The following is a 16,999-nucleotide window of genomic DNA, read 5'->3' on the forward strand; positions in this document are numbered from 1 at the left end:
GGTTATGGAAATAAATATTTGGTGATATATTTGAGGTTAGAATGTCTAGGAGGGAATATTGGGGAAATTTACCATTTTACCCTCGGGGACGTTTTTGGCACCCCGAGCCTTGAGGTAACCTTAAAAATCTAAGTTAAATAAAACAGAAATCAAGAAACACTTAGAAACTTGGAGAAACCGACCCAAGCCTCTTCTTCTTTTTCTCTCTTTCTCTCTAAACCATATCAAGGGGAACTTTGAGGAGATTAAGCTAGGAAAACTCAGAATTCAAGGCTGGAGCTGCGGGGAATCGAAGCTTGGAACTTAGAGGATTAGCTCAAGATTTAATTAAGCAAAGTTAAGCCTTTATCTTGATGAACTATATTGATTTTCTGCTGATATTTCCAGAGTATGCATGTGAGTAAAATGGTGAATTGCTCTTGATTGTTTGGGTAAGTTTTGGGATGAGTTTTGTTGGGTTTTGTAGCTAGGATCACTCTGGAAATGTTTTGATGGTGGAATGGGATTTTTGGGTTTATTTTGGGATAAATTGGTTGGGTTTTCGTGGCAAAAATGGAGGATTTTTCTGGGTTCGAAGGGTTGGGCCGCGACATTTTCCTGCTGAGCCGCGGCCCTCTAAAGCATGTTGGTGGCCTGGAAGAGGGGCAGGCCGCAGTATGCCCTAGCTAGGGCCGTGACGTGCCTGCCTTAGTTTGAGGTTTCTCTCTGTTTTGGGGGCAGGCCGTGGCATGGCCTTATGGGGCCGCGGATCTTAGTGCAATTTTGAGCTTTAAAGTGTGTTTAGGCTTGGGAACTCAAAGGTTAAGGTTCGGGATGGATTTTATCAGCCGGATTGAAAGAATTAAGGATCTCGGAGATTAGAATTATGGCTTGAAGTTATTAAATGGATTGGAACTTGATGGATCAATATTGTTAATGCATTTTGACTAGGGTTTCGGCGAGGCTCGAATTAGGGGACTTTGCTCGGGACATCGGTGCTTGAAAAGCTTGGGACACAGGTAAGAAAACTTCTGTTCCCGTAGAGCTTGTATGTAGGGCAGGGCCCTATATGATTGTGTTGCAGGGCGTAGCTCTTTGATTGAGTTTGTTCATGTTTAGTATTTGCATTATTATGCTATGTATGCATATGTGTAAATGTTCGGCAAGGCCGGAATCAGCAAGGGGCCGGAAACGACGTTAAGCATGTGGAGTGCAAGGCCTATTGCGGCAAGGGGCCGAGGGCAGCGTTTAGCATGCGGAGGGTGAGTTTCCAGGGCGAGACCCTAAAGGATACCTGGAATATCCTCACGGTGTGGACCACGAACCCAGGGCCTGGTAAAGCGCCTGGGAGGGCATGGTCGTATGTGTATAGCCTATTGATGGCCTATTTATATGCTAAGTGTTTGATATTTATATGTTATCTTCTCGTGAGGGTTTTCTTGCTGGGCTTCGACTCACGGGTGCTCTATGGTGCAGGTAAGGGCAAGGGAAAAGTCGACCAACCATGAGTACGCAGAGCGTGAAGCGGCGCATACATGTTTGGCCTGCCTGGCTGCCACGGCCAGGGGAATTTTTGGAGATGATTGTAGTAAACATATATTTTGTCGTCTAGTCGACTCTACTTGTATTTATGTGTTGTAAACATTTCTAAACAGTGTTTTGGGATCCCAAATGTTAAACGCTTTTTGATTTTTCAGTAAATGGAATTATTTTCAAAGTTTATGACAGTGTTTATGGTTTAACTACACGTTTGAGTTAAAACCTCGATTAACGAGTTAAACGTACGTTTTAAACACACTTAGTAATGACTTTAAAGAAGTAGGGCGTTACAGCACCTCCGTACAAACTCCATCGATTCTTCATTCGTCGTGGGCCAGAAGTATCCTTGCCTCATGATCTTTTTGAGAAGCTTTGCCCCCCAGCGTGGTCTCCACAAAAGCCTTCGTGAACCTCTTTCATCTATTCTTTGGCCATCCCTTTTCAAATACATCTGAGGAGTGGCATTGAGTATCCCCTTCGGTACAAGATTCCATCGACCAGGATATACCTAGCAGTTTGCCGCTAAAGGGTCCTAGCTTTGTTTCTTTCCGTTGGTAACACGCCTTGCGTCAGATACTCTATAAATGGTGCCATCCATGTATTCGCCATCTGGATCACCATAGTGGTCTTCTCTGCTCGAATGCTTGGCATAGACAGCCGCTCAACCGGTACTATATTCAGAGTATTTGCATCCTTCACACTTGCTAACTTGTCCAAAACATCAGCATTGGAATTCTGGTCGCGAGGTACTTCCTGGAGGGTGGATTTTTCGAACTAAGCCAATAGATCTTTTGTTTTGTTTAAATCGGCAACCATCTTTAAACCTCGCGCCTGGTATTCTCCCATGACTTAATTCACCACCAGCTGAGAATCACTGTAGATGTCGAGCACCTTTATATTCATGTCCCTGGCTAACCGCAACCTAGCGAGTAATGTTTCATACTCGGCCTCGTTGTTAGAAGCAGCAAAGTCAAACCTGATTGCGCAGTGAAATCGATGCCCTTCCAGTATTATCAATATCACTCCTGCTCTAGCGTGGCACTCGTTAGAAGAACCATCTATAAAAAATTTCCACAAGGGAGCTTGGTTTTGAGACTCAGGCTCATTAGGCTCTTCAGTCTGCTTGCTATCTGTAAGTTCGGTGAACTCTGAAATGAAGTTAGCTAGGGCTTGCCTTTTTATCGCTGCTCGCGACAAGTAATATATATCGAACTGCCCAAGTTTGACTTCCCATTTTAACAATCTACCCGAAGCCTCTGGTTTTTGCAGGACTTGCCGTAGAGGCTGGTCGGTCAAAACCGCGATTGGGTGAGCTTGAAATTAAGGCCGCAGCTTCCTGGAGGCCAAAATTAAGCAATAGGCTAACTTTTCAATAGGTGGGTACCGCAGCTCCGCTCCAATTAGCCTCTTGCTTACATAATAAATAGCCTTCTGCACACCTTCTTCCTCCCTTACTAAAACGGGACTAGCAGCATATTCCGTGATTGCCATGTAGATGAACAAAATTTCCCTATCAACCAATTTCGATAGGACAGGTGGTTGCGCCATATGAGTTTTCAAGGCTTGAAAAGCCTGCTCGCACTCCTCCGTCCATTCAAAGTTTTTGTTGCCTCTGAGTACATTAAAAAATGGAACGCACTTATCTGTTGACTTCGAAATGAATCTACTGAGAGCGGCAATTCTTCCGGTTAAACTTTGAACGTCCTCAATCTTTGTTGGTGAATTCATATCGATCAGGGCTTTAATTTTCTCGAGATTGGCTTTAATTCCTCTCGAGTTAACTATAAATCGCAAGAACTTCCCTGATCCTACTCCGAAGGAGCATTTGAGGGGATTCAACTTCATCTGATATTTATTCAAGACGTTGAAGCACTCCTGCAAATCCTTTATATGCCCGTCTGCCTTCTTCGACTTAACCAGCATGTCGTCGACGTAGACCTCCATGTTTGTGCCGATCAGTTCTTTAAACTTGTGGTTGACTAGTCATTGGTAAGTTGCACAAGTGTTTTTCAAACCAAAAGGCATTACTTTGTAACAGTAAAGCCCTGTATCAGTTCGAAAGCTAGTGTGATCCTCATCAGAGGGATGCATACTAATCTGATTATACCTAGAGTATGCATCCATGAATGAGAGAATCTCATGCCCTGCAGTGGCATCGACTAGCTGGTCGATTCTTGGGAGTGGGAAACAATCTTTGGGGTAGGCTTTATTAAGGTCTGTGAAATCCACGCATGTTCACCATTTGCCATTCGGCTTGGGAACTAGCACAGGATTAGAGACCCACGATGGATAAAACGCCACCCTGATGACCCCATTCTCTTTCAGCTTTTCAACTTCTTCTTTTAAGGCCTTTGATCTATCTTTGTCGAGCAGCCTTCTTTTTTGTTGCACCGGTGGAAAACTCTTGTCAATGTTCAGGACATGGCTGATGACTGCAGGGTCTATTCCGACCATGTCTTTGTGCGACCAGGCAAAGACTTCCTGGTTACTCCTTAAAAACTCCACCAATGCTTGTTTTGTTGTTGTCTCTAAGTTTTTACTGACTTTCACAACCCTGGTCGGATTTTCTTCATTGAGTTTGACCTCTTCAAGGTCCTTAATGGGTCCTATTTCTTCCTCAAAATCCCCAAAGCGAGGATCCAAGTCTCTATCCTCGCTTTGGGCAATGCCCTATTTGGTGACATTATCACCTAAGTGGGCCTAAGCATCAATTGCCACTTGAAACTCTTTTCTGGGAACATCTCTCGATACACCCTTCTTTGCCTTGGTGATCGAGGCGTTGTAGCACTCCTTTGCTTCCCGTTGATTTCCCAATATGCATCCTACCCCTGCGTCTATCGGGAATTTAATGGCAAGGTGCCATATTGAAGTGACGGCTCGTAGGTCGACCAGAATTGGTCTCCCAATTACAGCATTATATGCTGAAGGACAATCAACTACTATGAAAGTAGTGAGTAATGTCCTATTAGCGGGTGCAGTACCTGCTGTAACTAGAAGCCAAATCAACCCTATTGGGGCGAGCCCTTCCCTGGAAAAACCATAGATGGTTTGGTTGCATGGCTCTAGGTCTTTGACGGACAGCTTCATTCTTTTCAGCGAAGGCTTGTACAGGATGTTGACCGAACTTCCTGTGTTGACCAACACCCTCGTCACCATCATGTTGGAAATTTGTACGTCTACGACCAGCAGATCGGAGTGTGGGAATTGCACATGCTAGGCATCGTCGTCAGAGAAGGTTATCAATTCCTCCTCCGTTCGAGCCTTTTTCGGTGCTCGATCCTCCACACTAATCATCTCAATGTCCTGGTCATGGCGTAGGGTTTCGGCGTATCGTTCCCTTGCCTTCCCACTGTCTCCTGCAAGATGTGGGCCTCTGCAGATGGTGAGTAAAGTGCCTACCATAGGAGCTGGATGTAGAGGTGGAGAGCATTGGCATGCAGGCGCCTGCTCGTTGCCACCTTGAGCTTCTCACTGAGACACTCTTGCAGCTCGCACATATCTTCTTAAATTTCCCTGCCTGATCAAGAACTCAATCTCATATTTCAACTGGTTACATTCATTGGTGTCGTGCCCGTAGTTGTTGTGAAAACAACAGAACTTTGTCGTATCTTTCTTGGAGATATCTTTCCTTATAGTTGCGGGTCGTTTGTAAGGCACGCTTGAGCTGGTCGCCGGTAGACTTGAGCTCAGCATTCAACAAGGGCCGTGTAGTTAGTGAATCTTGGCTCGTATCGATTGCCTTTGGGGTGTTTACTCTCAGAAGCTGAGGGTTCATTGTTCGGCTGTTTTCCGTTGTTCCTACCATTTCCATTCCTATTGCCCTTGCCATTGCCATTGGGCTTATCCGACCCGTTGGAGGCTTTGGCGGGTTCTTCCTTGGGCCCCTTGTCTTTTGTTGTCAATTTCCCTTCGTTGGCAATCCCATCTTCGATCTTGATATATCGATCAGCCCAATCAAAAAACTCTTGGGTACTTCTTACCCCATTCTTTCTGAGGCTACTCCAGAGGGGTGAATGTTGCCTGACCCCAGCAGTTAGAGCCATCATCTTACCTTCATCGCCCACTGTCTTGGCTCCAACTCCTGCTCGCATGAAGCGTTGGACATATTCTTTCAAGGACTCTCCCTCTTTCTGGCATATCTCGACCAGCTGGTTGGCCTCTGTGGGGTGTACGCGACCCGCGTAGAACTGTCCGTAAAATTCCTTCACGAACATTTCCCAAGATACTATACTAGCAGGAGGGAACTTAAAGAACCACTCTTGGGCTATGTCAGACAGTGTTGCTGGAAAGATCCGGCAGCGGGCATCTTCTGACACTTTCTGTATATACATTTGTATCTCAAACTTATTAACGTGAGATACTCGGTCTCTGCACCTGTCAAAGTTTGGCAATGTTGGCATCTTTAACTTACTGGGGGTTTCAACTGCAGGAATCCTTTGTACAAAGGGAGTGCCCCTCCTCCTATCGTACTTGATATGGGACGTTCGTCCCCCGACCAGTTGTTGTACCACCTGGTTCAGAGCATCAATCTGAGCTTGAACAGCTTCTGGGACTGCTGGGGCCAGTGCTGTCGGGGGAACGTACTCGTCGTGCCTCTCACGGCGGTCATTAAGTACGTCCCTTAAATCATCGTCTCTATGTCTCTGCTCGCTAACTCCTAGTCAACTAAAGACGTTATGCTGCCTGGGTTACCCCCCTAGCGTTGTGGCTAGCTGGCCTATTTTCTCTAGGTGGGGGGCTTCTGCCTCCACCTCTTTCCTCATTTCTCCGACCAGCATTTCTTCTGCCGGAATCAGCTTCATTATAGTCATGGCCATCTCTGAATTGTGGCTGACTATGGTGTGACCGGTTGTTCACGCTATTTCCTCCTCGGGCTGGCATTTCCCGAGCAATAGGGGGAGGCCTGCGCTGGTCGTTGGGTCCTCGTGCATTGTTATGCCGTGGGGGGCCTCTGACCGCAGAGCCTGACTCGGTGTTCCTTCTGTTGGCAGAAGGACGTTGTCCCCTGCTCGGTAGATTCGACTCTTCATCTCCTGGGTGTCTAGGGCTACGGGGCAGCTGCCCTGCCCTATTCTACCTCGAGCGCTAGAGATTGCCTCGACCAACCTGAGATGGAGGGTGCTTTTCAGGATCCCTAGGTGGGACATCATCCTGAGCCGCAGGCAGCTGCTCCGGCCTTTAAGGACTTGCTGGCTGCAGCGGAGGGCTTGGATTGGGACCTCTTTGAGGTGGTGCATTCGGTGGCTGATCTGGCTGGGAGGCTTGTACAGCCTGACTCGTAGCTAGTTGAATGGCTGCTTCGAGGGCGGCCATGGCATCCCTCTCTCGATGATCCATTTCCGCCTACCGCTCACTCAGCTCCTGACGCTGGCGTTCTATTTCTCTTTGTTGCATCGCCATTGTCTTCGCAGCATTCTCCTGATTGGCCCTCAGATTAGCCAACTCATCCTGCAACACTCCTAGCGTTTCCCTCAGTGTTTCAGAATCTAACTCCTCCTCATCAAACTCCAAATGTGGTTCATTCTCGACCACATTTGGGGGAGGCGGTTGGGATGGTGTAGTGCCAGCAGCCTGTCCAGTTTTCTTGGATGTTTTTGCCATTAGATTTTCTCACAGTTTTTTGTCAAACTCTCAATGAAAGCACCAAAATGTTGACCCTTGATTTGGCCAACGACATAGAGTCAAATGTACAACAAAAGATAAAACGGCAATTAAGAATTTAATTCAATGGAAAAGAAGAAAACACCAAGGATTTATAGTGGTTCGACCCGAAACCCCAAAGAATGGTAATGACCTTCGTCCACTTAGTGCTATTATTAATATTGAATCTCAAAGCCGTGATCAAAGAACTAGGGTTCTTGAGTTTCACAAACCTTGGAAGAAATACAATGAAACGATGGATAATTGCACTATAGCTTTCTTTCTCTCTTTTTCTTCGCAAAGAAATTTTGAGATCAAAAATCCCCTCCTTGAGCTATTTCATGCATATTTATAGGCTTAAGGAGGGTTACATGGGCCAATGGGCCTTTACTTACCTTAATAAATGCGTATGAAGGTCATAATGAGGAAATATTCAGTGCGATTATTATAAGATTACAACTTTAGAAGTAAATAAAACAAACTATACGACCAGACTGGTCATATCTAATAATTAAGCCTGACGAAGTGATGTGCTTCTGGTCGATAGTCGAATAGCACTTCCGCCACGTGTCAACCACGTGGGATAAATCCCTGCCACATCATCAGCAGCCGTTTGTTGGGCAAGCACTTGAATTTATAGGTCCATAGGTCCCCGAGAAGGCTCTATTAGCACTATTTAATGTAAGAGTAGAAATTGGGAAATACCATGAAAATGACATGTTTGGAAGAAATTTGTTCATCACAGTAAAATATGTAATTGAGACAAATTATATAATTAATATAACAATTTTCGAAATTGGTATTTTAATTAAAGGAATTTTCAAAATTAATTTCTTTTAATAAAATGACAATTTCGAAAATGACATTTAAATAATTAGGATAATTAATTGATTTTTTTTATTTAAATAAATGTGAAAAAATATTTCAAATATATCAAATTGGATTTGAATTTGAAATGATAATTATTCTTTAATTAATTTGATAAGGTAAGTTATCAGTTTACATATTTTCTATTAAATAATGATAAAAAGAAAGTGGTTGGAACACAACCGTGAAATCAGGGATGTGTTACACACCAACAAGGTCCGAGAATGGGTTTTGGATATTTCTTTTATTTATTCAATTATTTTATAATTGATTTATAATTGGAATTTTGAATTTTGAATTTTAAAATTTAATTAATTCTTTTATAAATCTATGTGATGGAAATAGTTTCATAATAAGCTTAACAGCGAGAATATTCTAGAGAGAATATTCTAAGCTTTTCCAGAGAGAGAAAAATATATCGTATTATTTTTCTCTATCCCTTAAAACTCTCTCGGGCCTAATATTCAAAGATCTCATGAGTTAAGTACATCTTGTGAATCAGAAATTTCTCATAATTACTCTATGTGCCCATACACGTTTTGAGGTGTAGAGATACATCTTTGAAGATCTTATTGTAAGTACTCACAAGATTCCTTTGGATTTGATGTTAGTTGGAGTTACTAAAAGATATCAATGATTCTTGGTTTTTCTACAATAGGTAAATCCTTATCATGTTCTTTCTCTTTGATTATTGTTTTCCATATTAATGGATATGTTATTTAAAGATTGTTTAAATATTTTATTTTTGAAATCTTTAGGTCCACCACCCCATGCTTTCTATTGCGCATATGGTAACAAGTTACGAACAATTGGTACCAAAGAGATCATTATTCTCTTCATACATTAATTGTTGTTTGGGTATAATATGCATTCTTATAATATTATTATATGGGATGAATATATGGATGTTTATTCTCAAGAGTCGTTAATTATATGGTGTTTTGAGTTTAGGAATTGTTCTTAATTTTTTCTAGATCTGAAATATGTAAGCCATTTTGGCAAAAGAATTTTGTAATTTATTTTTCTATAATTTTAAATTATGTAAAATTATCCTCCGACCCTCAAAACTTTTGAGTCCTTGGCCTAGGATCTCGGCCTGCCAGCCCCAAGTCCGCGTGCGTCTGCCGTTGTTGCCAGCCTGAGCCGCGCGCCTCTACTGCTAGCTCAAACCTCGCGTGCTTGCTCTTTCATTCCCCTAGCCCTATTTCTGCATCATTGCACTCCCTGAGTCTTTTTGGGCGATACGTCGTTCCTAGCCTCCTTCATGTGCGCGCTCCTGGCGCTCCCCAAACTTTGCGCACCTCTACTTCCATCCTAACCGCCATACTTGAGGCTCCTTAAGGGAATTTAAGCCCTAGTCGCACCAATCATTATTGCCATAGGATTAGGGTTTCTCAAAAACCCTAATTGGCAACAAATTATTTAATAGGGCTTTTCACAAATCCCATTAAAATTATTTTATTTTGAATTAATTATTTTAAGTCCAAATTCAAGTTGGACCTAATAACTTTTTAGGTTTTAATACACAAATTTAATTATTCTTAAAATTAGTTTAAGATAGTTAAAAGTTATTTTAATTCAAAATTAAAATGGATAAATGTGCAAGTGATCCAAGACTACTTTGAAGGCCCAAATAATGAAGATAGAAGATCTTATTTGGGTCTTAGATAGTATTTACATTTTTATTGTATATTTTGTAATTGTTGTAATTTTTCTAGAAATACCCAAAACACCCGGCTGGCATTTATTCATTTATTTATAGTATTTATTTATTTATTTAAATTTTTGAACGTATTGAATGTTTTTAATAACATTGTCATGCATTATAACATGCCGTACATATTACCCACACATTATCTAATTAAAGCATGCATCTCATATCGAGTAGAAACATGTTTTGATTAGGAACATCCTACTTGATTATGTCCATTTAATGAATCATATAATTAATCTAGAACAAATGAGTAAATCGTTTTTAAGTGTTAATTTCAAGGTCTATTTCATAATTAATTTTAATAGATGGGAAAATGATATTCATAATAAATATCACATTTATTGACTACATAGTTTTAAGGTCTATTTAGTAGTTTCACTAAATATCTTTTAATGATTAAATGATAAATGAGATTAGTAATTATTAGAATATAATTTGCTATATTAATTTTATTAATTTAATTAATTAAAAAGCATAGGATGTTTTGAGAAAACACATATTCTAAAATAGTGAGTGGGAGCAGTAGTCATAACAATATCTACTATGGTCTCTATTATCAGTTAACACAAATGTTTATGGAATGGGCCGCGAGACGCCTTTGTTAACTTACTGTGTTATTATTCAATGTTAACTTATTTAATGAATAGGATTGAATAATGTATTTCAAGTTTGACTGGCCCTAAAGCACACTCTTGAGTTATGTTGTTGATGCAGTTTTTAGCCAACAATGTATTAAGAAATTAAACGGGCAGATTAGTGCTAGAATATAAACCGCAATGATATAGTAAGCATTCACTCAAAAACATAAAACTTTTACGTGATTCAATGGTTAAAATCCACCTAGTCCACGAGTCACTATTATTGTTGTTTCTCTCTCTATTTCTGCAGAGTTTCAGTAATACAAAACATTCTTCTCTCTCCTGTCCAATATTCCTAGTATTTATAGTGGAGTTCCATGGATAGGTTTGGGTCACTATGTAAATAAACAGCATAATTAAATAGGGTATATAATTAATATAGATTATTCCCATTTACATTGGGATATGATTTGATAACAGAATAAATATGCTCTTGCTATCTCGGATAATAAATGATAGATATATGATACAGCCTAGTCATTATTGAGCGTATAATGAATTATCGAATCTCCTGGGATCCTTTACTATGTATGGTCTAGGTTCATGTTTCATCAACTACCTGACTCAAAATTAAATCTAACCATTATGAGTCCCGAACTCGATTGTTACCTTAAGTGTAGGTCAGATGATAACTTGTATATGAATTGGATTGGATCTCGAGCTGCTCACATCATTAAAAACCAGATATTCCACTTGGCTATTTTTCCACATATTTATCTGCTAGCTGTACCTGAGCTGAGTAATTGAACTAGTGCTAATTTTAGGGTACAACATTTTCCCCCCAAGCTCTTGCTCGTGCTTGATGTTGTCACCCTTTGACATTCACAGTAGGGGATTTTAGATTTCTACCATACAAAACCGTGCCTGCCCACTACTTATGTAATGGACACGTGGCTTCCTGCATTTGGCGTCCGTTCGGGTTTCGAGGAAGGAAACAACTGTCCTGTCAACTTTTTGCCACCTCATGGTTAATTTAATCTTGGCCCTCAGATCTAGAACTAAACCAGTTGGATCGTCCAGATTAATTTCCATAGTTTACGTATAAATAGGATGATCAGTCCTGAGACTTCACCACCTTTGCATTAAAAATATTTCCTTTTCAAAATCTCAAGCTTTCCTTTTTCTTCTCTAGAATCCCCAAAAAATTTCATCGCCTCTCAGACCTTCAGAAGCATTCAAGGAGCAACCTATGAATACATCGACATCTTCACTGAATCGAACATATTTTCTGTAAGTATCTCATCACTTGGTTTGATTTTTTTTTAATTTTCCAGTGATTTTTTTTTCGAATATTGCTCATTGTTTGATATCGCTTAGGCTATGTCTAAGTGTAAATAAGAAATAGGATTCGGTTTAGGCTAGATGAATGAAACCCAACATGTTCAGAAATAAGATACTCATAAATCTGGGAAATTTTTTGGGAAAACTCTAATGGCATATCGGTTTGAATACCTGTTTGGGTTGTAGAAACCGAATGGGTTTTAGGTTTAATCCTAGGTAGCTTAGAGGTTACGATTCCTTAGGGAGTTTTGCATTAAACTGCTTTCAAAAGGAAAGTAGTGGGTCTGACGGTTCTGACACAAGGATCCCAAAGTATCTGGGGATATTAAGAAATCGAGGTGCGTGGCCTAGGATACCGCGTGGGACCACGCGCTGTGGCTAGGACAGTGTTTAGCTCGTATAAACTTTCAAATTTAACCAATTAAACCTTTTAATTCGTACCTCTACAACCATGGCCATAAACCATCGTAGGATGCCTACTAATTAGGCTAGTTTGTTGCCAGGCGATCTGATCCATGGCACCTCCCAAGAAGAATGTCGTGAGTTCATCTGCCCAAGACAAAAATAAAGGAAAGTAGATCGCCACTGACTCTCCCATCCCTACCATGGTCTTGTGGTGGAGATAGAGGTTGTTGTTGATCCTAACGCTTTTTTCGAGGCTAAGTATATAGTCTCATGGATAACGACTTAGGGGAAGGTGAACAAGATCCTTATGAGTCAGAATATCAAGATGGGAGCTGATAGTCTCATTGCCCAACCAGCATTTGAAGGAGAACAGAGTTGCACCCCCTTCCAAGATGACTACGGTTCTTTGAGTGACGAGCACCTGAAGGCTGGTGCCTTCCTCCCATTGGACCACTATTTCGTTGATTTTCTTAACTATGTTAAATTGGCTTCCTTTCAGCTCCCCCCCAAATTCTCACAGGCTTTTGGCGTGATTAAAATATATGTTTCTAAGGCATGAGTGGGAGGTCCCCACTCCAACAAACATTCTATATTTCTTCTACCTTAAAGTCAGTCCTGACAAGAAAGGGCAAAGTGGCAGATTTTATTACCTCACTCAGTTTCTGAATTCCACCTCCGTCATCGACCTTCCAAGCCACCCAAATGACTATAAGGATTTATTCTTTATGCTACATGAGTTCAAGAACTGTGACCATCGATATTTCAACCGTCCACGTAAGTCTTTTATCTCTATGAATTCAGCACATGAATTTTTATCACTTTCATTGTGAGAATTTTTTTGTATACGTTCTGATTGAGTTGGCTCCTTGTGCAGCTATATTCGTGAGGACAGGACGATCTGAGACCCTCGGCGGTCAGTACGAGATATTGTCTAGTCTTCCTCGCCGGGAAAAAGACTATTCCCAAATCGTGAATGACGCCACCATGGTGGCATGCAAATTAATCAGCAAGGGTTAGACATTAACTCTAAGAACCTGAGTTCCACTTCCCATCATCACCGAGCTCCCCTTTTCTCAAGAGGCTTGTCAACCAATTATGATGTCGAGGAGGAAGAAGATGTGGCACCGTTGGTGCGAAAAAGGCAAGCTCCTGAAGATAACAGGGGCTCGATCTTGAACAAGCAGCGTCTGGGGCAGCAGTCGGCCCTCCAGCAAATGCAACCCATAACTTTCTAGAGAATTTGATTGGGTTGTTGCTAGCTATGGGCTAATCTGTTTTAACCCTAACCAGCTCGTTAGTTGGCGCCTTAATGATCCAGACCTAAACATAATCCTTCTCCAATGTGCGGATCATTTGGTGGTACGCTATGATCATAGTTATCCCCCAGCTCCAGTAACAACTGTCACTGTCCAGCAAGCTCCTCCTCCCCCTCCTCGACATATGCCTTCCTCACATCCTCAAGTGATTCAAACCAAGGCCCCCATCCGAAGCAAGATTCCTCTGGTCCGGATACCTGTCAAGCTACACGACCTGGACAAGATCCCTAAGGATTTTCAGGGTATCGTGTACGAGACGACGAGTCATATGGTGGGCCATGCATACAATGCTAGTGCCACAGATTTTAGGGCCATAGAAGAGTGAAGCCTGGAAGATATCCTCGAATCTGCTATGGGGATGAACCTCACTGTGACTCATTTTCCCACTTCTAACCTTTCCTCTTTTTTTTTTTATTATGTGATTTTTTTTTGTTGACTTGCTTCGTTATTCTACAGTCTGCCTTTGCTCAATACAAAAGGATAGCTCGTGTTAAATCCAGGAACGAGGAACTTCGAGCTGCCTTAACTGCTGCCGAAGAGAATGAGAAGGCTGCCAGAGTCGCACTAAGTGTTGCTCTAGAGTGTGAGCATGCTACCAAAGCTGCTCCTATTTCTTCTCAAGAGGACGAGCAGTCTATGAAGGTCGTACTGTCCACCTCTCAGGCTCAGGTCATGGAGGTGAGTTGCCATGCTGATCGGCTTCAGGGTGAGAATGACTAACTCAAAGTGAAGATGATCGAGGTCGACGATAAGGCCAAGGAGGAAGATACAATGTCCTTGTCGACAATGGAGGAGAAGCTTTACCATTGCTGGGCTTTCAACTAGGATGGGGACTTCTCTTTCATGCAGCCTGAGCTGTGGGACACATATCTTTCTAGATTCAAGATTTGGTTTTCGCAGTAACCCTGGGAGACTGGCGAGGCTTCCGGAGCTGGAGAGGGAGATGGTGAGGAGGTCACCTTGGTGGAGCGTGCTGATAGAGCTCAATGACTTGTTTATTGTCATTTTTTTTAAGTTCTTGTAACAATCCCTCTGGATCAAAACAATTGCCTTCATGCTTAGTTCGAGGTCTTTTCTTCTCGAGATGACAATATATTTTTTCTTTCAATATACACATATCTTCTGATCTATTTGTCTTTTCCTTATTATTTTCTCATGTTTATGAATCCTTAGACTTTTGTACATTCGAAATCTTAGGGATGAACTTTTAGATCGAGATAGATTTCAGCAATTCATTGGTTGTATCCAAGATTTTGCTCGCTTATTTGCGTCATTCTTGTTAGGAATCAGGCCTGGAACCTGGTTATATCCAGGGTCGGTGTTTAATGAACTTTATAGTATTATACCTGTTAGGAATCAGGCCTTGGACCTGGTTATATCAAGGGTTTTTATTGAACTTAATAGTATTATACTTGTTAGGAGGCCTCAGACCTGGTTATATCCCGGGTTTTTAATGGTTTTTATACTTAGTTTTCCCTAGCTTTACTGAAAACTCGAGATTTAAAAAGCCATCAAATAATCAATTTCACCAAGCTTCTAGGTTTTTTATCTTATCCAAGTAAGCTTAATTTCTCAAAAACTCACCTCAATTATGTGCCCCCCAAGTAACCAGAACGTATAAACGTTCCTAGTTGCTTTTACAATGTGAGAACACGAGCTCGTAATAATAAAACTAAGAAGTGGTTATTCAATAATCCATCTGTCATTTATTTGAAACGACTTTTATAGATAAGCCTTACATTAACGGTAATACTACTGATAATTCTTTTTTAATTGGAGAGCATTCTAGGTCTTTGGGACTATTTCCCCATTTAGTCGGACCAGCTTAAAAGTTCCTTCGCGTAAGACTTCTACGACCTGGTACGGTCCTTCCTAGGTTGGGCCCAACACACCATCCTTGGGATCTTTATTTGCCAAAAAGACCCTTCGGAGAACCAGATCACCCAATCCGAGTCTGTGTCCCCTGACTTTTGAATTTAAATAACGAGTGATCTTTCATTGATAATGGGCGAGCTGTAATTGTGATTCCTCTCCTTTTTCTTCGATCAGATTGTGGGATGCACTAAGTAGCTCGTTATTCTGATATTGATCAAACGTCTTAAGCCTATGAGTAGCTACCATTGCTTCAATTGGAAGCATGGCCTCGCTTTCGAAGGTTAGGGAAAAGTTAGTATGTCCCGTGGAGGTTCTATGCGAAGTTCGGTAGGCCCATAGTACTTGTAGGAGCTGCTTGGGCCTTAATCCTTTGGCTTCATCTAACCTTTTCTTCAGGATCGCCTTGAGGGTATTATTTACAGCCTTGACCTGCCTATTGGCTTGTGGATATGCTACCAATGAGAAATTCTTCGTTATGCCATATCTTTCACAAAACTCTGCGAAGAGATCACTATCGAACTGTATCCTGTTGTCTGACACAATATTTTTATTTAGTCCAAATCAACATACAATATTCTTCACCAAGAAATCCAGGACTCTTAGGTGATGGTTGCCAAAGGTTCAGCCTCTACTGACTTCGTGAAGTAATCGATCGGCACTACCGCACATTGAAATCCTCCTTTTCCCATAGGTATGGAACCTATTAGGTCGATTCCCCATGCAGCAAATGGCCAAAGGGATGAAATCATTGTTATCTTGACTGGAGCAGCTTGGGAAACTATGGTGAAATGTTGGCATTTTTCACACTTCTAAATATACGAGATCGAATCTTTTGTTAAAGTGGGTCAGAAATAGCCCTGTCTTAATACCTTCAGTGCTAAGTTTTGCGCCACAACGTGATCTCCCAAAAACCTTCGTGTATTTCTTGCAAAATGGTTTTGGCTTCCTCGAGCAGAACACATCGTAGGAGGGGTCATAAATGACCTCGCTGATATAGGATTCCATCAACTATTACACACCGTGGAGCTTGAGAAAGTAGTTTTCTTGCGTCTTTTCTGTCATCAGGTAACTTTCCAGTTGCGAGATATTCCATTACAGGAGTCATCCAGGTCGGTCTTATGTCAATCATTCCAACCTCCACCGTTTCTCCCATTACACTCAGGCATTCCAAGAACTCCATTGGTACTACATTTAATGTTTCAGCCTCTTTGGTTGTAACAAGTCGTGCTAAAGCATCAGTGTTAGAGTTCTGTTGACAGGGTATCTGTTCAATAGAGCGAGATTCAAATTTAGACAATTCCCCCTTTACTTTAGCAAGGTAGGCCGCCATTAGATGGCTTTCACCTTCAGCTCCTTTGCCACCCTCAACCTTGCCAATAAGGCCTCATATTCTTCTTTGTTGTTGGATGCTTCAAATCCAAATTTAAGAGCTATATTGAATCGATGTCCTTTAGGCTAGATTAAGATTAATCGAGCTCCAAATCCATTCTCATTTGATGATCCATCCACGAAGATTTTCCATAATTCCTGCACTGTCTCCCTCATGAGCTCGTCTTGAAAACCAGTGCATTCAGCCATAAAATCAGCAAGGGCTTGACTCTTGATTGCAGTTCTTAGCATGTATAATATCTCGAACTGGCTCAGTTCGATAGCCCATTTTAAGAGACATCCTGACATTTCAGGTTTTTACAATACTTGCCTTAAAGGTTGGTCAGTTAAGACGTTGATAGAATGGGACTGGATAT

General features: G+C 41.5%; 1 protein-coding gene across 1 annotated transcript; it reads right to left on the reverse strand.

The window, feature by feature from the left end:
- Positions 1-16,227: 16,227 nt before the first annotated feature.
- On the reverse strand, positions 16,228-16,584 carry LOC133806299 (uncharacterized). The gene has a single exon (XM_062244420.1). The coding sequence runs from the start codon at positions 16,582-16,584 to the stop codon at positions 16,228-16,230; it is 357 nt and encodes a 118-aa protein (XP_062100404.1).
- Between the last annotated feature and the right edge of the window lie 415 nt (positions 16,585-16,999).

The sequence above is a fragment of the Humulus lupulus genome, chromosome X, assembly GCF_963169125.1.
Source record: "Humulus lupulus chromosome X, drHumLupu1.1, whole genome shotgun sequence".
Lineage (NCBI taxonomy): Eukaryota > Viridiplantae > Streptophyta > Magnoliopsida > Rosales > Cannabaceae > Humulus > Humulus lupulus.

What these genes read in the sequence shown, in the direction of transcription:
- LOC133806299 (XM_062244420.1), bottom strand. Translation starts at nt 16,584, where the DNA reads ATGGCGGCCTACCTTGCTAAAGTAAAGGGGGAATTGTCTAAATTTGAA.